Source organism: Hyla sarda, chromosome 2 (genome assembly GCF_029499605.1).
Source record: "Hyla sarda isolate aHylSar1 chromosome 2, aHylSar1.hap1, whole genome shotgun sequence".
NCBI classification, from domain to species: domain Eukaryota; kingdom Metazoa; phylum Chordata; class Amphibia; order Anura; family Hylidae; genus Hyla; species Hyla sarda.
In genome coordinates, this window is record NC_079190.1 from 387245040 (window position 1) to 387267068 (window position 22029).

Consider the following 22029-nt stretch of genomic DNA (forward strand, 5'->3'; position numbering starts at 1 on the left):
GAAATAACTATAAGATGTCTATATGTGAATCTATGTGAAGTACATTTGTCACACTGTAATGTAAACATATGGCTATTTGTTTCCACTTTGTTAATATTCAGAACAGTTTTCAGCTTTAACCTATAGAGTCACTTTGGATAACACCAATTTTAACTTTATTGTTGATATTAATGGTTATAAAGGAGTTATGGTCTTAAAGGAGTTATACAGTATCAAAAAACCTATCCCCTATCCGCAGTGGCCAACATGCCCCCTCTATGCATCTCTATGGGGGAGCCGGTGATACAGCATTAGGGAGTAAAATGCATGACTTAAGTCATGGTGTAAGGGGGAAGGGGTTTGGGTTTTTAGAGCACTGGGCTGACTTTTCCTTGGGGTACAAACTCTATTCTACGGATAATTTGCACCTGAATGGAAGGGGGTCCGCTGTGCTGGGGGAGAGAATCCTGGAAGGGGTGGCAGAGTATTTAAACTAGGTGAGTGGGGGGAGGATAATAAAGCAAAGAAAGCAGGCAGTGGGATGGATAGGTTAGAGAGGGGTCAGGACATAATGGTGGGTGGAGATGTGTCCTGTGGGGGGAGGTTAAGAGCAGTGGATAAGGAGATCCATGGGTTACAAACCGGCCGTAAAAATAAATGTAGCCCGAAAAAGTGTAACCCCAATAATTCAAAAAATTCCATTAGCCCCAATAACTCAATAACTACATTAAGCCCCATTAACTCAAAAATACTATTAGCCCCAATAACTTAAATAATAACATTAGACCCAATAACGCAAAAAATCCCATTAGCCCCAATAACTTAAATAATAACATTAGACCCAATAACTCAAAAAATCCCATTAGCCCCAATAACTTAAATAGTACAATTAGCCCTTATAACTCAAATAATAACATTAACCCCAATAACTCAGAAAATCCCATTAGTGAGACTATATGTGTAAAACTTAATGGAAATGTAAAGTGTATGTTCACAAATGTCAGAAGCCTAGCAAATAAAATGGGGGAGCTTGAGGCCTTGATACTGGAGGAACATATTGATATAGTTGGGGTCACTGAGACATGGCTGGACTCCTCGCATGACTGGACTGTTAATCTGCAGGGGTTTACATTGTTTTGCAAGGACCGAACGAACAGAAAAGGGGTGGAGTCTGTCTGTATGTTAGAAGTAGTATGAAAGTCAGTGTGAACGATGCCATAGTGTGTAATGATTTTGAGGATGTGGAATCACTGTGGGTAGAATTACAAAAGGATGGAAATACTGAAAAAATAGTATTTGGAGTAATCTACAGACCCCCTAATATCACTGAAGAGATAGAAGGTCGGCTGCATAAACAAATAGAGAGGGCCGCCTGGGCAGGTACAGTGGTAATTTTAGATTTTAACTAACCAGATATAGATTGGGGTCGGGGGCTGGCTAAAACTACAAAGGGGAGAAAATTCCTAAATTTATTGCAGGATAATTTTATGTGCCAGTTTGTGGAGGACCCAACAAGAAGTGATGCCTTGTTGGATCTGATCATTTCCAACAACGCAGAGCTGGTTGGTAATGTAACTGTGTAAACGTATATAAGTATATAAATGGCCCATACAAAAAATATGGAGAAAAACTGTTCCAGGTTAAACCCCCCCAAAGGACGAAGGGGCACTCCCTCCGTCTGGAGAAGAAAAGGTTTAGTCTAAAGGGGCTTTAACCCCTTCCGGACCAAGCCCATTTTGGCCTTTTTTGCACATCTGACCACTGTCACTTTAAACATTAATAACTCTGGGATGCTTTTAGTTATCATTCTGATTCTGAGAGTGTTTTTTCGTGATATATTCTACTTTAACATAGTGGTAAATTTTTGTCGATACTTGCATCCTTTCTTGTTGAAAAATCCGTAAATTTTATGAAAAATTTGAAAATTTTGCATTTTTCTAACTTTGAAGCTTTCTGCTTGTAAGGAAAATGGATATTACGAATAAAACATTTTTTGATTCACATATACAATATGTCTACTTTATTTTTGCATCATAAAATTGATGAGTTTTTACTTTTGGAAGACGCCAGAGGGCTTCAAAGTTCAGCAGCAATTTTCCGATTTTTCACAAAATTTTCAAACTCGATATTTTTCAGGGACCAGTTAAGGTTTGAAGTGGATTTGAAGGGTCTTCATATTAGAAATACCCCATAAATGACCGCATCATAAAAACTACACCCCCCAAAGTATTCAAAATGACATTCAGTCAGTGTTTTAACCCTTTAGGTGTTTCACAGGAATAGCAGCAAAGTGAAAGAGAAAATTCACAATCTTCATTTTTTTACACTCACATGTTCTTGTAGACCCAATTTTTGAATTTTTACAAGGGGTAAAAGGAGAAAATTTTTACTTGTATTTGTAGCCCAATTTCTCTCGAGTAAGCACATACCTTATATGTCTATGTAAAGTGTTCGGCGGGCGCAGTAGAGGGCTCAGAATGGAAGGAGCGACAAGGGGATTTTGGAGAGTACGTTTTTTTTAAATGGTTTTTGGGGGGCATGTTGCATTTAGGAAGCCCTTATGGTGCCAGAACAGCAAAAAAAAAAAAACACATGGCATACCATTTTGGAAACTAGACCCTTCGGGGAATGTAACATGGGATAAAGTGAGCCTTTATACCCCACAGGTGTTTCATGACTTTTGCAAATGTAAAAAAAAATAATATTTTTTACCTAAAATGCTTGTTTTCCGAAAAATTTTACATTTTTAAAAAGGGTAATAGCAGAAAATACCCCTAAAAATTTGAAGCCCAATTTCTCACGATTCAGAAAACATGCCATATGGGGGTGAAAAGTGCTCTGCTGGCGCACTACAGGTCTCAGAAGAGAAGGAGTCACATTTAGGTTTTTGAATGCAAATTTTGCTCTGGGGGCATGCCGCATTTAGGAAGCCCCTATGGTGCCAGGACAGCAAAAAAAAAACACATGGCATACCATTTTGGAAACTAGACCCCTTGGGGAACGTAACAAGGGGTTAAGTGAACCTTTATACCCCACAGGTGTTTCACGACTTTTGCATATGTAAAAAAAAAAATTATTTTACCTAAAATGCTTGTTTTCCCAAAAATTTTACATTTTTAAAAAGGGTAAGAGCAGAAAATACCCCCCAAAATTTGTAACACAATTTCTCCCGAGTACGGCGATACCCCATATGTGACCCTTAACTGTTGCCTTGAAATACGACAGGGCTCCAAAGTGAGAGCGCCATGCGCATTTGAGGCCTAAATTAGGGACTTGCATAGGGGTGGACATAGGGGAATTCTACGCCAGTGATTCCCAAACAGGGTGCCTCCAGCTGTTGCAAAACTCCCGGCATGCCTGGACAGTCAACCGCTGTCCGACAATACTGGGAGTTGTTGTTTTGCAACAGCTGGAGGCTCCGTTTTGCAAACAGTGGCGTACCAGACGCGTTCATTTTTATTGGGGAGGGGAGGGGGGCTGTGTAGGGGTATGTGCATATGTAGTGTTTTTTACTTTTTATTTTATTTTGTGTTAGTGTAGTGTTTTTAGGGTACAGTCACACGGGCGGGGGTTCACAGTAGTTTCTCGCTGGCAGTTTGAGCTGCGGCAGAAAATTTGCTGCAGCTCAAACTTGCAGCCAGATACTTGCTGTAAACCTCCGCCCATGTGAGTGTACCCTGTACGTTCACATTGGGGGGGGAGACATCCAGCTGTTGCAAAACTACAACTCCCAGCATGCGTTGACAGACTGTACATGCTGAGAGTTTTAGTTTTGCAACAGCTGTAGGCACACTGGTTATGTATCACTGAGTTTGTGACCTAACTCAGTGTTTCACAACCAGTGTTCCTCCAGCTGTTGCAAAACTACAACTACTAGCATGTACGGTGCATGGTGTACATTGACTGCTGAGAGTTGGAGTTTGCAACAGCTGGAGGCACACCGGTCGTGAAACACTGAGTTAGGTAAAAAAAAAACTCTGAGTTTCACAACCAGTGTGCCTTCAGCTGTTGCAAAACTACAACTCTCAGCAGTCACCGACAGCCAACGGGCATGCTGGGAGTTGTAGTTATGCAACCAGCAGATGCACCACTACAACTCCTAGCATGCACTCTAGCTGTTTGTGCAAGCTGGGAGTTGTAGTTATACCACAGCTGAAGGTACACTTTTCCATAGAAAAAATGTGCCTCCAGCTGTTGCAAAACCATAAGTCCCAGCATGCCCATAAGGGAATGCTGGGAGTTGTGGTGGCCTGCCTCCTGCTGTTGCATAACTACAGCTCCCAGCATGCCCTTTTTGCATGCTGGGAGCTGTTGCTAAGCAACAGCAGGAGGCTGTCACTCATCTCCTGCTGCTGCTGCCGGCACACAGGTCAGTCCCTCGTCGTCGCCGCTGCTCCTGGGGCCCCGATCCCAACATTGACGCCGGGGATCGGGGTCCTCAGCACCCGGGGTGCATGTCCTGCACCGCTCACGTCCTCCGGAAGAGGGGCGGAGCGGGTTGCGGGAGTGACACCCGCAGAAGGCGCCCTGATTGGTCGGCTGGTAATCCGGCCGACAATCAAGGGCGATCGTGAGGTGGCACCAGTGCCACCTCACCCCTGCAGGCTCTGGCTGTTCGGGGCCGTCAGATACGGCACCGATCAGCCAGTAATTCCGGGTCACCGGGTCACTGGAGACCTGATTGACCCAGAATCGCCGCAGCTCACTGGACTGAGTTGTCCAGTGATCTGCGGCCATCGCCGACATGGTGGGGCATAATGACCCCCCTGGGCGATATGCCGGGATGCCTGCTGAACGATTTCAGCAGGCATCCGGCTCCGGTCCCCAACCGGCTAGCGGTGGGGACCGGAATTCCCACAGGCGTATGGATACACCCTCGGTCCTTAAGGACTCGGAATGCAGGGCGTATCCATGCACCCTATGTCCTGAAGAGGTTAAAACAGGGTTAGATACATTCTTGGAACAAAATAACATTAATGCTTATGCAGAATTATAAAACTACATGCCTCCCCCTTATCCCCTTACACCCTTCCCTTCAATTCCCTGTTTGAACTTGATGGACGTATGTCTTTTTTCAACCATACTAACTATGTAACTATGTATCTCTGACTCTCCCATAGAAATGCATGGAGGGGGATTTTCGGAGATGGTCGAGACACTACATTAATTCAGAGAGCTGGGAAGCCAAGCGGGAGATCGAGGGTGGTCCCAGTGGTCAGAAATGTTTTTGGATTTGACAGTACCCATTTAAAGAAGTAGTCCAGTATCAAAAAACGTATCCCCTATCCTACAAATAGCGTATACCTTTTTTGATAATTGACTGCTTATTTAAATGTTGTTACTGATGAAAATTAAAGACCTTTTGTAGTATGGTTGATTTAAAAAATTTGAATATTTAATTAAAAAAAAATGCCTTCTGAAAATCCCACCCCTCGGGATCCCCATACCTACCGGGACACTAACCAGTCTTGCAACAGCATCAGCTTGTCCATGAGTCATGGACAAGAGATGACTTATGGACAAGGCTGCATGAGCAGACACACCAATCACCTCCCACCACCACAAGGGAGGGACACGCCCCCTTCCATTGAGATGATTTCTAACACTGTCAGATAATGAAAAGAGGTATTTTTATAATAAATATAGGTGATAAAGGCATAAGATGTACATAGTCAGGAACAGGTACTTAGTAACATATTATTTAATTAATGTTTTCCTTAATTTTTTTTGTCTTTCGTTGGATCTGACAGGTAGGCTTTATGGTTAAACTCCAGTATACCTATCTCAGAACTGAAAGGAGGTTTACAAGCAGAGGTGTAACAAAGCAGGCTCAGTCCAAGAGAGTGTCCTCAATCCGCACCCCAATTGGAGACCTCATACCAATATAGGTGTAGTGTAGTAAGATACTTTGAAAAACATGCCCATTAAACAGATATCATATTATCCTATAGGCAGGGCCGTTTGAAGGAATTTGGGGGCCCCAAGCAAAATGGACATGTAAACACCCCCCCCCCCCTTGATGTTCACGCACGTCACGCTCCAGGGCCGGCATCAGAACTTTGTAACGCCGGCCCTTGAATTCTGGGAGCAGAGTTGCCCCCACATTAGGTGCAGTATAGCTCCCCCACATTAGGTGCAGTATGGTTCCCCCACATTAGGTGCAGTATAGTTCCCCCACATTAGGTGCAGTACATAGTCCCCCACATTAGGTGCAGTATATAGTCCCCCACATTAGGTGCAGTATATAGTTCCCCCACATTAGGTGCGGTATATAGTTCCCCCACATTAGGTGCAGTATAGTTCCCCCACATTAGGTGCAGTATAGTTCCCCCACATTAGGTGCAGTATAGTTCCCCCACATTAGGTGCAGTATAGTTCCCCCACATTAGGTGCAGTATAGTTCCCCCACACTCGGTGCAGTATAGTTCCCCCACACTCGGTGCAGTATAGTTCCCCCACACTTGGTGCGTATAGTTCCCCCACATTAGGGCAGTATATAGTCTCCCACATTAGGTGCAGTATATAGTTCCCCCACATTAGGTGCAGTCTAGCTCCCCCACATTAGGTGCAGTATGTTCCCCCCACAGACATACAGCCTTCAGCCATATACAGTGTATGCCTGGAGGCTGTATGCCTGTTTGCTGCAGACCACCACACCGGGGTCACGATCTACTGCTATGGCCCATAGCCTATGATCGTGACCCCGGAGCGGTGGTCGGAATAGTGAAGATGACGTGCCGCTGCCCGCTGGTCACTTACCTACCATGCGCGCGCGTCCTCCTCACCGCTCTGCTCTGTTGCCATTGACGCACGCACGGGACGTCAGTGACGTCCCTGTGTGCGCTACTTCCCGTCGTCCCCTGCGTTTTTAAAGTTTATGTTGAGGCCGGCGCCGCACAGAGGCAACCGGAGCATCCTTGTGTCCTGAAAAGATTTTTCGGGACACAGGGATGTCCTTAATAGTGATGGGGGGAATTGCCCTGTCACTACAGGACAGGCAAGCACCGGCTCTGCTCAGGGCCCCCCAGCCAGCTCAGGCCCCAAGCAATTGCTTGGTTTGCCTGTCCTGTAGCGACGGGCCTGCCTATAGGTGATGGATACCACTGTATGGCATTTGTCACAGCCATCTTTAAACAGATACTCTTCAGTGACTTTTTATGACATATCCATTAAATGGATGCCATTACAACCCAACAGGGGCATTTGTTACCACATACTATATTAACATCGATTTAACAGATATGCCATAAAATGTTATTTGTAAGGTATCCAATAAATGGATTATATTATACTGTTGATTACCAATGACACCATTAGACATCGCATTCTCAGTTTAACATTTATCACAGAAGCACTGCCATATACTGCAATATACCCTAAAAGGGAGCAAAAAAACACGTCATTCCTAATACTAGTGTAAAGTGCTCACCTTTCCGGGTTCCCGAAGTGCTGGTCCCGATGTCTCCATTCTTCTCAGCATGGCATCGTGTTTCAGTGTAACAGGGTTTCCATGGTCATCAGCTTCACTGTGAGGCATTTTGGTCACCCTATCTGTGTATCAGGATGCCAAGCCTCGTTCTGGCTTAGAGTCCAGTCCTGGTGCTTAGCAGCCTAAGTAAAGGAAATCTGTCAGCTCTCTATAAGGGACAGAGCTGACAGACCTCAGCAATATTGTATAGTTAGATAAAACTAACTATACCTTCAGTTTCAGTGACAGATGTTTTTTTTTATAAAGCCAGTCTTTTCTTGTAAAGCTAAACAGTCTGAGAGTTGGTGTCAAGTCCCTCCAGTATACTTACTCCCTGCTTTGCCCCATATGATTGATGTACAGGGCTTGGCTTCTAGTACAATGAACAGAGTTCGGCTTCCAGTACATCTCTTATTGATGTACAGGGCTCCATACTGGAAGCCCAGCTGTGTCCATCAATCATGCGGGTCAAGGCAGGAAGGAAGCATGTCACTGTGGCTTAGCACCATCTCTCCGTCTGTTCAGTTAAGAAAAGAATGGCTCTATCAGTTTAGAAATGGCCATCACTGAAGACAAATGTATAGTTAGTTTTCTCTAACTGTACCCTACGGAGCTACGAGATTCCCTTTAAATCAGGCATTTACCTTCAGTAATTGTCTATTATTTTAATATCTCCTGGCTCTGTTATACTATTCAAGTCTAAATATTCTTCTTGGTTTTGACATTTAATATCTGGAACACATACCTGGTAAACCTTTGCCAGCTGATTTTGCCTATTCATGCTCTCCTGGCTATGATTATTGGACTATTATTCTCCCACTTATGAGAGAGGCCTGTCATTTTCATCATAGGAATACCTCAACTATGAGAGAAATAATGAGAGACATAATGAGAAAAAGAAAATCCATAAAATCACATTGTCTGATTTTTAAAGAATTTATTTGCAAATTATGGTGGAAAATAAGTATTTGGTGGTCAAACATTTTCTGTAAGTCTTCAGGTATTTTGGCCTATTCCTCCATGCAGATATCCTCTAGAGCAGTGATGTTTTGGTGCTGTCGCTGGGCAACACAGACTTTCAACTCCCTCCAAAGGTTTTCTATGGGATTGAGATCTGGAGACTGGCTAGGCCACTCCAGGACCTTGAAATGCTTCTTACGAAGCCAATCCTTCATTGTCTGAGTGGCGTGTTTGGGATAATTGTCATGCTGTAAGACACAGCAACGTTTCATCTTCAATGCCCTTGCTGATGGAAGGAGGTTTTCACTTAAAATCTCACGATACATGGCCCCACTCATTCTTTCCTTTACACGGATCAGTCGTCCTGGTCCCTTAGCAGAAAAACAGCCCCAAAGCATGATGTTTCCACCCCCATGCTTCACAGTAGGTATGGTGTTTTTTGGATGCAACTCAGCATTCTTTCTCCTCCAAACACGACGAGTTTTTACCAAAAAGTTCTACTTTGGTCTCATCTTACCATATGAGATTCTCCCAATACTCTTCTAGATCCTCCAAATGCTCTCTAGCAAACTTCAGACCGGCCCGGACATGTACTCCGCAGGTGATTCACTAGGTCCCCCTGTGTGGTTCTGGGATTTTTGCTCACCGTTCTTGTGAACATTTTGTTACCACGGGGTGAGATCTTTCGTGGAGCCCAAGATTGAGGGAGATTATCAGTGGTCTTGTATGTCTTCCATTTTGTAATAATTGCTCCCACAGTTGATATCTTCACACCAAACTGCTGGCCTATTGCAGATTCAGTCTTCCCAGCATGGTGCAGGTCTACATTTTGTTTCTGGTGTCCTTCGACAGCTCTTTGCTCTTGGCCATAGTGGAGTTTGGAGTGTGACTGTTTGAGGTTGCGGACAGGTGTCTTTTATACTGATAAGTTCATACAGGTGCCATTTCTACAGGTAACAAGTGGAAGACAGAGGAGACTCTGAAAGAAGTTGTTACAGGTCTGTGAAAAACAGAAATCTTGTTTGTTTGTAGGTGACCGAATACAATAATCTGCAAAGAAATTCTTAAAAAATCAGACAATGTGATTTTATGGATTTTTTTTCTCATTATGTCTCTCATAGTTGAGGTATACATATGGTGAAAATTACCGGCTTGTCTCATCTTTTTAAGTGAGAGAACTTGCACAATTGGTGGCTGACTAAATTCTTTTTTGTCCCACTGTACCTGTTAACCCCTTGCCTGCTGATTTTGTCAATATGTGCTCTACTGCTACTGACCCAGCTTCTGGACCACTCTATACCCTCTTTGGGCTCCCGTGATTTTGTAATATTTTTAACTGCACCATTACTTCAATTTCAGGCTCTGCAGATGCAACCTGGGTCTATGGCAGCCAAGTCTGTCCAATTTTGCAAAATGCCCCAGTGGTAGCCTTAGACTCAACTAAAGTGCAGTAAAGTTTGGGTAATGGGTAATTTGGGATGTTATGTGAATTCTAGCAGTCATTACAACTTGTGGAAACACTACCCTTAGGCAAAAAGGTTTGACTGTGACTGCCACTCTTACATCCCTGCATCTCAATAAATACATCCTTGTCTACAAGGGTCATATAATGGGTAAAATAAGCAACAGATATATGAGTAAGCATTTCCAGTGTGCCTATTTAATTAATTTACAATTGCTTTTTGTTATTATTGACTAAGGCATAAAACACTTTTGCCTTTTTTCCAACCTTGTCTATTTGTCAGCTACACAGGCGATTTGAATGACTCATGCTAAGCTACAATGAACAAATACAATTAGATAAAACCACTGGTGATTTATACAATCATGAGGTTTCAAAGTTACTATTGATTCCAATGACTGGATGTAAGGAAGGGCCAACATTAATCTTTACCTCTATAAAATGAACCACATTTCAAATGGCAGATAAACTGTGATACAATTTCTATTTTTCTTATTTTGTTCAACCTGAAATGTCTCATTGTTTGTGCTGCTGCTCATGCTTTCCTTTTCATTTAAAGTCTACCTGTCATGTGATAACAAAAAAATGCTTCAGGCTTACTCTTTTAAAGTGTTAATGTAATTAAAAACAACTTTTGATATGTTGAAGTCTTTGCAGAGAAATGTATGGATCTCTTGGCCTTCTGGGGAGCAGAGTGCTGTGCCAAACCCTTCCCCAGCTAATAACTCATGATTGCAGTGGTTGTCAGGACTAAGACCCGATGTGATCAACCACTTTTGACAGGTTTGACTTACATGCCAAAAATTTACAGTAATGGTTCAACTGGTGTTTATCCTGACCATGCTTAAATCCTGGTTTTCATCCTTGTTCCCTTGTTTATGTTGCTAACACTGCATGCAGTTTACTGAGGAGGAGGGGGTGTTCCCTTACGTACCTTCACATCTTATTGTGGGAACTTCTTCCCTCACTCCTTAGAGCTGACAACTAGCTGTTCTTTGCACTGAGGCTCTGTGTTATGTTGGCTGATTGACAAGAAGGGAGCATGCACATAGCCCTCCTTGTCCCACCCACAATGTCTCACACAGGCAATACCTGCAGTGACAAGACAGTGTTCTGGATAGTGGAGGGACCTCTATTGTTAAGTATAGTATTAGAGTATATAGAGTATTTTTTCATCCAAAAATATTACATTTTTTATTAATGTACAGTAGAAATTTGTACAGTAGACATATACATATAATGTCATTATCTAAATTATATAAAAAGTTTTTGCAAATGACAGTGTCCATTTTAAGAAAAAGATTTTCACAATAGGCTTTAGCCCCCATAATAAGATACTTACAAATGTGACAGCATTATGACAAATACTGCATTTACATAGTATACTATTGATGAGATGTGTAGAGATTACTAACAAGCACATCAATGTTTGTCAGGAAATACAAAAAATAATCCTTGCTTACAAAATAATATGCTTCCATATAAATCATGTAAGAAAAACATAAAAAATGAGAAGTAAGCCTAATGCTGTCCACAAGTTGCCAGTATCTGAAAGAAAAACATTGGACATGAAGATCTACACTAGCGCATATCTATGTCTATTTTACGGTAGAATTGTTCATTAACCATAACAGGAGCCAATATAATATAAAAAACTCAACCTGTATTAAAATAACTTGATTAACTTTATTTGAAATAAGAAAAATAGGGTAAACTGAAAGATCTGATCTACTAGGAGGACCAAACAATAGCCAAATGACTGGGTCATAGTCTCCAAAACAGCTAATCTGGTGGGAAATACCCAGTAAGTAATATCCTAGGTGTTATATCCTATTAACAGTGGTCCAAGGAAGGATAACCAGTATACTGGCAGCAGGATTATGGGTGCCCAATGATATAAAAGCTGAAAAAGCTAATGCAGGCTAAAATAGAAAAGTGTCAGAACACAAAGAGCATCATAGATTACCAGGTATTAGGCTGTGTAACTAAAGACTGATCAGAGTGCCCATGCTGACCCAGGTCAGCCTACAATGAGCAGGCTAGGCCAATTGAAGGTGGTGACACTGTTTAACTGTTTTCGGTCTTAAAAGGGGTTATCCTCCATTAGGGGATTTTTAGCATTTACCTGGCAGGCAGTAATGGACATGCTTAGGAAGGATCTGTGCTTGTTTTGGGACCAAATGGCTATGTTGTAAGATTACCATGACACTATGGCTATCTTTTTCTAAAACAGCTATTTCATGTTGAAGTTTCCTCCCTTTAACTACAAGTCCCATGATTCAGTGTGAGGACCCTTTTCTCCCTCCCACACATCAGCCACCCCACCCATTGAAGCACAAATAAGCTGCATTCTATGCAAAAGGTTGGTGTTTTCTAACCAGGGTTCCCCCAGCTGTTGCAAAAATGCAATTACTTGCAGAATGATCTCCCTCCCACCCAGTGGTCACTCGACCCATTAAAGCAGGTCAGGCTCCCTGTCATCACCTGACTAGTGATGTAATGTCTTGGGCAACATTGCAACCTGGGAAACCTAGTAATTTCGTATGCTGTTATATATAAACTTTGGGGCAAAAATCACTGAAGAATTGCAATACCACCATCACACACAGGTACGGACACTATATTATGAAATACAATAACTTTACACCCCTGTAGCATAGTCAAATAAAAAAAATTCCAGGAATACCCATTTAAAGGCACAGACAGTTTTAATTTAGCATATTCGTTTTTTCCCTCTTCATCTTCTAAGAGTCATAACTCTTCTTCCATCTACAGACCCACATGAGGGCCTGTTTTTTTGCGCGATCAATTGTACTTTGTAATTAAAAAACAAATATTACAAATAATATGGTTTTGTTTTTATGTAGTGCACTTTATGGTAAAACTGTCATTTGCTCTTTATTCTGTGGGTCAAAACAATTAAAATGATACCCATGTTTACAAGTTTTACTATTACTGTACTACTTTCAACAAAAGGAGCATGTTTAAAATCACTCTATTCTGACCTATATAACTTCTTCATGTTTATGTAAACAGGGCTGTATATATGACTTATTGATCATTTTTATTTAATTTTTCTGTGAAGTGATTTGTACAAAAAGCAGCAATTTTGGACTTTGTTTTTGTTTGTTTTTTTACGTTTACGCCATTCACCGGACAGGAATATTAGCATTATATTTAAATAGTGGTGACACCAAATATGTTTGTTTTATTTTTTTTACACTTTTACATGTATTTGTAAAAGAGGAAAAGGGGATTTAAATTCGCATATGCGGAGGGGCTTATTCACATTTTAAAAAGACGTATTTTTTTTTTACTATTGCAAATGATTAATATGATTAAGAGCAGTTCTTCCACTTAAAACATGTACATTTTTCTTCAAGTGAGGCAAAATAAGGTTCATAAGATGCACTTTAATTATTACACGTGAACCCATCCGACTTCAAATATTTAGAACTGGACACGCACAGGTAGGAATAGCGTTAGGTCCCGCGCCATTTTGAGAAACCTTGGCGTTGCTGTGTCGGCTCTGGTATGTCCTTCATATGAGGATATACTGGCGAATGTCTCAATTTTAACATCAGTGTTGAGGGATAGCCAATGTCATTGTTTACATCTAACACAGTAGTGCACCCATATTTCTGTATTGTATTGTTCTAATTGTTACACATCCACACCGTCTATCTGGTGTAGGATTCTATTGTGGCACTTGTAGTCCGCTGCAGGCATCCTCCATTGTATGCATTTTTATGCTGGGGATCGCCCTTAGCAACGGACTACAAGGGCAGGATCTGCTCCCCCAGTATAAATGCACAACCGCATTTTGGGTTGAGCACCTCCAGCCATTTGAGACCACGTTTTTTGTTGTTTGTTTAAATTTTATACTTGGAGGTGCGTAAACTACATAGTTAATGCGCCTTGAATATCTTCCAGGCAGCATTAGGGTAGCACCTGTGAGGCCATGCACCTATATTAGCCAAATCAGGTGGGGCTTGCAGCTTGACTCCCCCCTCCCATTGTATGTGTGCTCAGTCACGCTGGAGGGTACTTGGGAGCAGGCTGTGAGTCGACCGAATGCTGCCGTAATTGCCCACTGGCCCCTGTTCTGCTTATCAGGCACGGGTAGGATTAGCGTTAGGTCCCGCGCCATTTGAGAAACCTTGGCGTTGGTGTGCAGACTCTGGCATGTCCTTCATATGAGGATATACTGGTGAATGTCTCAATTTTAACATCAGTGTTGAGGGATTAGCCAATGTCATTGTATACATCTACCACAGTAGTGCACCCATATTCCTGTATTGTATTATTCTAATTGTTACTCATCCACACTGTTTATCTGGTGTAGGAATCTATTGTGGCACTTGTAGTCCGCTGCAGGCATCCTCCATTGTATGCATGTTTATGCTGGGGATCGCCCCTAGCAATGGACTACAAGGGCAGGATCTGCTCCCCCAGTATAAATGCACAACTGCATTTGGGGTTGAGCACCTCCAGCCATTTGAGACCACGTTTTTTGTTAACTGGACACTATAAGAAGACAAAATTAAAAGATTTTTACTTATGAAAAAAAGAAAAAACTATCACTCTCTCCATACTTGTATTAGTGAAATTCTGTTTGCTACACCTCCTACTATGGCCCACTTGGTCGAGGCATTGAAACACTTGTTTACTACAGATAAAAATGAAATTTTGCTCAATAAAGATCACATGGCAAAAAAGGTTCTTTAGTAAGTGGAAACAGTTTCTCACTCACTATTATGAAATACCTAGTGTGTAAACATAGCCTTAGATTTCGGGAAAACAGCAACTGTCGTGTTGTCCCACCCAGATCTCACTCAGGAAAGTGGTCAGGAGTCAGTAGTTAGCCATCAAAGCTTCATCAAAAATGGGCCTTTGTATAGGCATAGAAATCCCTTCCTTTGTGCATACAATCTCTCTAGGGTGCAGAATAATGTTATATTGCTTAAAAACAATAAAAACTGACGAATAAGACATTTCATGTTTATATGAATGTTTAGCACAAAAGCAAAATGTGTTGTTCAATAGTTGTTTTTATCTTATTTTATGCCATTTGGGTAGGTTCACAGGTAACGTGTCCTTATCGTATGCTAAGGCTGCGGATGCATCGATGCCAGTCACTAGAGCAAGCTCCCTGCTGCTGCCAGATAGACCTGTTTGTCTGCTCGTAACAGATCTAGACTGGGAAATCCACTCCTACAAGCAGACACACAGGGCTACCTGGCCGCAGCAGTGAGCTCGGTCTAGTGACTGGCATGGGCATATCAGTACTACATATGACCTTACCTTAAAATGGCTTTTTATTTTGCACCATACATTTGGCTATTGAAGTTTGTATACCAAGGAGATGGCATTTCTGTGCCCATTTTTTGATGATGTCTTTGACCTCTCTGGCTTACCAATAATAACTGAAGTTGGCAGTCCACTAAATTGCCAAGGATAAGAGCTAGGCATGCCATATCCAAGGTCCGTACAACCAGTCAAATAAATAAGAACAGCAAAATTGTGAAACATAAGGCACCAACAGCAGCATAAAAGAAAACATATGACTGGATCTTTCTTTAAAGCTTTAAAGGGGTACTCCGCCGCAAACATCTTATCCCCTATGGGGACCCGCGCTCTCTCGTGCGGCACCCCGTCATAGCCGTCACACCTCCTCACATCATGAACATGGAAGCAGCAAGCCCAGCGGCAGGACCCCCGCAATATAATATCTTATTCCATATCCTTTGGATAGGGGATAAGATGTTTGCGGTGGAGTACCCCTTCATAGTTCATGGACCATAGAGAGCAGCCCGATCTCAAAAAGCACAGTGCATTACATGTTTTATCAAGCAAGGAAGCACCAAAATACACCACTCCCATATTTTCCTACAAAGTTTAAAGGGGTACTCCGGTGAAAACCTTTTTTCTTTTAAATCAACTGGTGGCAGAAAGTCAAACATATTTGTAAATGACTTCTATTAAAAAATCTTAATCCTTCCAGTACTTATTAGCTACTGAATGCTACAGAGGAAATTCCTTTCTCTTTGGAACACTGATGACATCACGAGCACAGTGCTCTCTGCTGACATCTCTGTCCATTTTAGCAACCATGCATAACAGATGCACAACAGATGTATGCTAAGGGCAGCATGGTGGCTCAGTGGTTAGCACTGCTGCCTTGCAGTGCTGGGGACTTGGGTTCAAATCCCACTAAGGACAACAATAAATAAAGCGTTATTATTATTTAATAACGTCAGCAGAGAGAACAGTGCTCGTGATGTCATCAGAGAGCATTCCAAAAAGAAAAGAATTTCCTCTGTAGTATTCAGCAGCTAATAAGTACAGGAAGGATTAAGATTTTTTAATAGAAGTAATTTACAAATATGTTTAACTTTCTGCCACCAGTTGATTTAAAAGAAAAACGGTTTTCACCGGAGTTCCCTTTTAAGATATGGCAGGGGTAAGCATTGTCAAGGCCGGGTGAAATCCATGTTTAAACAACTTAAAGTGTACCCGTAAAAGAAAAAAAAAAAACTATTTCGGACATGGGGTCTTGTGCTAAAATAGGCCTACACTGATTTTTTGGCAAAACCATTCTTGGGCCACATACACATGGATACATGATTGTAAGGGTACAGACAATTGACTTAAATTAACTTGTTATAGTTTAATACTAAATTTCCCTTTTGAGTTGTTCTTATTCTTTATCACATAATATTATGTTGATATACAAAAACAATAAAGGATTCCGAAAAACAAAATGTTATAGGTAAAGCCGAGTAAAGTATCAGTCCAATGCGATGTGTCTGCATTGTTTTTTCCAGGCTCAAAGTAATAAAAACAGTTCATTTGGTGCTAAACAGACCAGTAAGGGTTGATGAGACTTTTGCTCATATGAGACAGAATGACCTTGCATTGTGTTTTTGATAGGATATATAAAGCTGGATCAATAACTGACATCAATAGAACCAGCGCTGAGGGGAGCTCATCTAAGTCAATGCCTGGAGACTTCACACCACAGCATACAGCCCTTAATGTGCAAGCGGATTTTGGAAATTGTGAAATGAAGTTTTCTAATTATACAGTAAATAAACAAGTACAATGCCACAGGCTGCATGAAAAGACGTGAAGACTGAAGAAAAAAACATTGTATCCCATCATTCATTTACCGCATGCTGGGGCAGATTCTCCTTGTCCCATCAAATACATTTCTTTTACTCTGTAACAGACATGAGTACAGTGATCCCTCAACTTACAATGGCCTCAACATACAATAGTTTCAACATACAATGGTCTCTTCTGGGCCATTGTAACTTTAAACCAGACTCAACATACAATGTACGGACAGTCCTGATCTGCAAAACATGTCAATGGCTGAAAGATCTGACCAATCAGAATGGGCATTCACTGGTAAAACCCCTGTATTCCTAAAGTGTATGCACTGACTGGTGTCTGGTAGCGCCCCCTACAGTACAGGGAGATATTACATGTTCTGTACTACTTTTAGCCTATACCATGGTTAGCTGCTCCTTTGGACACCAGGTGAGGGCGGCTCCATTTTATTTTTTTTAGGACATTTCGTGTACTGTACAGGACCCTGAAGAAGCTCCTGTCCTCTACATAGACTAGTGTTTCCCAACAGCTGGAGGTACCCTCGTTGGAAAACACTGAATTAGACAGTGATTACAGCTCACAGCAGATCTGTTACTTTTATATGTAAGGACTTGCTTTATCTATATTAGTTATCTGCTTATTTCTATTTAATCCTCACTTTTTCCCATTTTTGGATGACATTTTGGGGCTTCAGAACGAATTACCAGGTTTCCATAGAGTTATGGTCTCAACATACAATGGTTTCAACATACAATGGTCGTCCTGGAACCAATTAATATTGTAACTTGAGGGACCACTGTACTGTACATGGCATCAACTGTAATGGCCCATTCACACTGCTGATATTTTGGGTGCAGAACATGTCTGCAGCGGGCGCCTCCAAAATAAATTGGCGCTAGGACCGCGCGGACCTGTGTTGTCACCATAGACTGCAATGCTGTCCAGGTGAAAGGATGAACATGTTGATTCTTTTTGCAGGTCCTAAATCTTGAATTTCCACTGCAGAATTTTATTTAATGATCTGTCAATCATGTTACCAGTAAAATACAGACCACAGTACTCCTTGTTTTTGAAGAACTAAATAAAATGCCAGAGGTATGGGTAATCTGAAGGTTCTCACATGTCAGATATAATCCCAATAGAGAAATAGATTATATGACATTCTATCCCACACTGGTTGGTAATATGTTCTGGGGGTGATGGAGAAATGGATGATAATAATTTCTACTTTTCCACATATACTGGCAGAAAAGCTTACATGGTGCCCTCTTATCTCTTAAAGAGTACCTCTCATAAATTTTATAACCTAGTTCACTGCAGCCATCATGACAAACCACCCCCTGCCTTTATTTTTAGTATTTTTTTGTTTTCTACCTTGATATTGCTCTGTATTTTCTGCTCAGTCAGGTTCACAGACTGAGAAGAGATGTTACCCAGCAGACATGAAATCATCTGAAGCCATAAAGGGGAGACCTTCCTCCCTCACTCTCCTACAGACAGCCCAGAGCAGTTCAGTGTGAGATGAGCTATGATTGGCTAAGGCTGCACATACCCTCCCTCAGCACTCCAGACTGCATTTGCGGATTTTGGTGCAAGAGATGGGGGAAATGTGCTCTTGACAAGTAGGGAGACACCTAGTGGCAGCTTTTTTAAATAAAGAAAGATTTTTTATTTACCACAAGTAGTGCAATAGCAAATATTAGTTTTAACTAATGTATGAGGCTGTATGAGAGCTCATTTTTTGTGCCCCGGTCTGTAGTTTTTATCAATACCGTATTTGTTTTTATGGGACTTTTTTATCGCTTTTTATACATTTTTTATGGTAAATCAAGTGACCAAAAAATGCGAACTTTTGGACTTTGGAATTTTTTTTAACTTGTATGCCTTATATTTTAATAGATCAGACATTTACACACGTGGTGATACCACATATGTTTATGTTTATTTTTTATTACATTATTTTATTTAAAAAATGGGAGAAGAGGAGTGATTCCAACTTTTATTAGGGGAGGGGCTTATTCACATTTATTAACTTAATTTTTTTTTTAGCCACCATATGGGGGCTATGACATGCAATCGTGCATACACTGTTGAATGCTGAGCTTTGCTTCAGCATTGATCAGTGTTATCAGTGCTCTGCTGCTCCAGCCTGCAGCAATAACCCTGGGTCTTGGCTGCTGATAACAGTCAGGACCCACCAGGTTTGAAACACACTCAGCCTGTGATCATGCTTTAAACACCAGTAAAGGGACCAGGGCGTACACGAACGTCCCTGGTCCTTAAGTACCAGGGCGCAAGGGTGTACCCATATGCCCTCCGTACTTAAGGGTTTAGAAATTTTGGGGCCCCTTACACATCCCCTGGCCTGGAGTTGTTCTCTGTCCTTTTCTTCTCTGTCTTGCTCAGACCACCATGAAATCTTTTTTCAGCCATGACTTACCTCCACTGAATCTGCCGAACAACAAACTTCTTAGGCTCCACACTTTTCCAGCATATTCCCCACCTTTACCCTACCCTCATTGCCCCAAATAATGCCACCCTTGGTACCCTGCATAGTTTGAGGGTGTAGCTAAGTGTTTGGGAGGGTGTTGGTTAGTGAATGGGATGGTGGTGGGTAGATAGTTCCCCTCCATTAGGTAGAAGCCTTCAGTAAGTATTTAATTTCCCAATTAGGTAATACTCCCAGTAGGTAGGTAGGAAACCCCCCCTATAAGGTAGAAGCTTTTAGTAGGTAATTTATGCCATAAGTAAGAATGTAGGTAATGCCACTAGTAGGTAGTAGGTAATGCCCCCAGTAGTAAGGTAGTAGGTAATGCCCCTAGTAGGTAGGTAGTAAATAATGGCGCCTTAGGTAGTGGTTGGTAGGTAGGTAGTAGGTAATGTTCCCTGTAAGTAGTAGGTAACGCCCCCTGTAAAAGGTAATGTTCTCCGTAAGTAGTAGGTAATGTCCCCAGTAGGTAGTAGGTAATGCCCCCATTAGGTAGGTAGTAGGTGATTCCCCCAGTAGGTAGTAGGTAATTCTCCCAGGTGAGTAGTAGGTAGTGTCCCCAGTAGGTAGGTTGTAGGTGATGCCCCCAGTAGGTAATTAGTAGGTAATTCCCCTAGTAGGTAGTAGGTGATACCCCGGTAGGTAGTAGGTAATGCTCCCAGCTAAGTAGCAGGTAATATCCCAAGTAGGTAGGTAGTAGGTAATTAGCCCAGTAGGTAGGTAGTAGGTAAATGCCCCCCAGTAGTTAGGTAGTAGGTAATGCCCCTAGTAGGAAGTAGGTAATGCCTCTCAGGTAGTTAATATCCCCACTAGGTAGTAAGTAATTCCCCCAGTAGGTACTACCCCCAGGTGTATAATGTTCCAGTATGTAATGCCCCCAGCAAGAAGTTCCCCCCAGGTGGGTAATGCCCCCAGTAAGACGTGCCCCAGTAGGTACTGGTAGGTAATGCCCCCAGATAGGTCCTCTAAAAAAAAACTTTTGCTTACCTTTCCGCTGTTCTTGCTCTGAAGCTGGGCTCCCTACATCCTCTGGAGTGGCGTGGGACTTCTCTGTTCTCTGGCAGGCCACATGATGAAATGATATCCTCATGTGGCCTGCAGCAGATACATTCCTGTATGTTACGTATGCCACTTGCATAATGTACGTATAGGAACAGGAGACTGCTGTTTACACAGTGTTCTGCTTCTGTGCAGGTGCTGCTACAAGGTAGTTTCTGTACAAGTTATAAATAAACTATTAATACTTACTCGAAGTGCAGTAGTACTATTATCAAGGTAGTCCTCATGAGATAGCAATGACAGGGGTGCTTGGTCAAACTGCAAACAAAAGAGAACATTTTTATTTCAGTACATGGTAGATGCTAGAACAGTGGTCTCCAAACTGTGGACCTCCAGTTGTTGCAAAATTAAAGCTCCTAAAATGCCCAGATATGCTGGAAGTTTAGTTTTGCAACAACTGAAGGTCCACAGTTTATAGACCACCGTGCTAAATGACCACTGTGCTAGAAGGTATGCTGAAGAATGAAAGGATCAAATACAAACATAACATGTTAGCATAATCATATGAAGACAGAAGACAGGACAGCACTCACCATCCAGTGTAACTTTATTCAAGCATCACGGAGGTGACAGGCAGTTGGAAAAGGGTGGAGGCATGGGACGTAACAGGAACAGACTGTTTCACGCTCCTTTTGCGCAAAAGGAGCGTGAAACAGTCTGTCCCAGTTACGTCCCCTGCCTCCACCCTTTTCCAACTGCCTGTCACCTCCGTGATGCTTGAATAAAGTTATGTTGGATAGTGAGTGCTGTCCTGTCTTCATCCAGTTACGTTGCACTTATGTGGATGTTGCACCACCTACACCAACTATACATCGGGTGACCCTGTTATGTCCCTCCGCTCCCTGAGTTTTAAGTGCCCTAGTCCTGCAAGTGTCGGGTCATTCCTATCATACTTTTGCATACAAGTTAGCATAATCTTCACAACAAGTAAACACTATATGAACATTTTCCTGCAGTCATCATTTATGTAAATTAAACAGATTCTATAGTTTACCATTGTGGATGTGTGGTTTGCAGTAGGGTGGGTATAACTGTAATTTTGAGGATATATGATCACTAGATAGCAGAAATATCTTAAACTTCAAGCCACATATTGTTCATACAGCCAATTTAGAAATTGTGACCATGCTGTGTAAGCGGATATGAAGTATGTGGAAGGAACTGCGTCAGTGAAATTCATTTCGATTTTGCCGAAATGGCCCTGGCATACCATGGCAAAGATGGACAAGAAGAGAGCATCCATTTGCTTGTCAGTTGTTTGTGTCATCCACAACCTACAGGACTTGCCTGCTTACATCATGACCAACCTTAGTTATTGGGGTTGGGAGACATAGAAGCTGGAGGACTGGAAGCTTCGGCATAGGACCGGAGTAGGTATAGCATGTTTTTATTTTGATACCACAACTAGCCATAATGAATATTTATATTTTCACTTTAACTACAAGGAACTTTAAAAGGGTTGTCCAGGCAGGGTGTGTTTTTTAGATATGTGAGCCA

At 41.9% G+C, this 22029-nt stretch overlaps 1 protein-coding gene across 1 annotated transcript in view; it reads right to left on the bottom strand.

Annotated features, from left to right (window-relative positions):
- The window catches only part of PHEX (phosphate regulating endopeptidase X-linked), a 256306-nt gene that overhangs the window by 134611 nt on the left and 99666 nt on the right, over window positions 1-22029 (bottom strand). The window contains exon 6 of the mRNA XM_056558599.1: window positions 20722-20790. Coding sequence (XP_056414574.1) covers window positions 20722-20790 — 69 coding nt within the window. The remainder of the gene's footprint in view (window positions 1-20721; window positions 20791-22029) is intronic.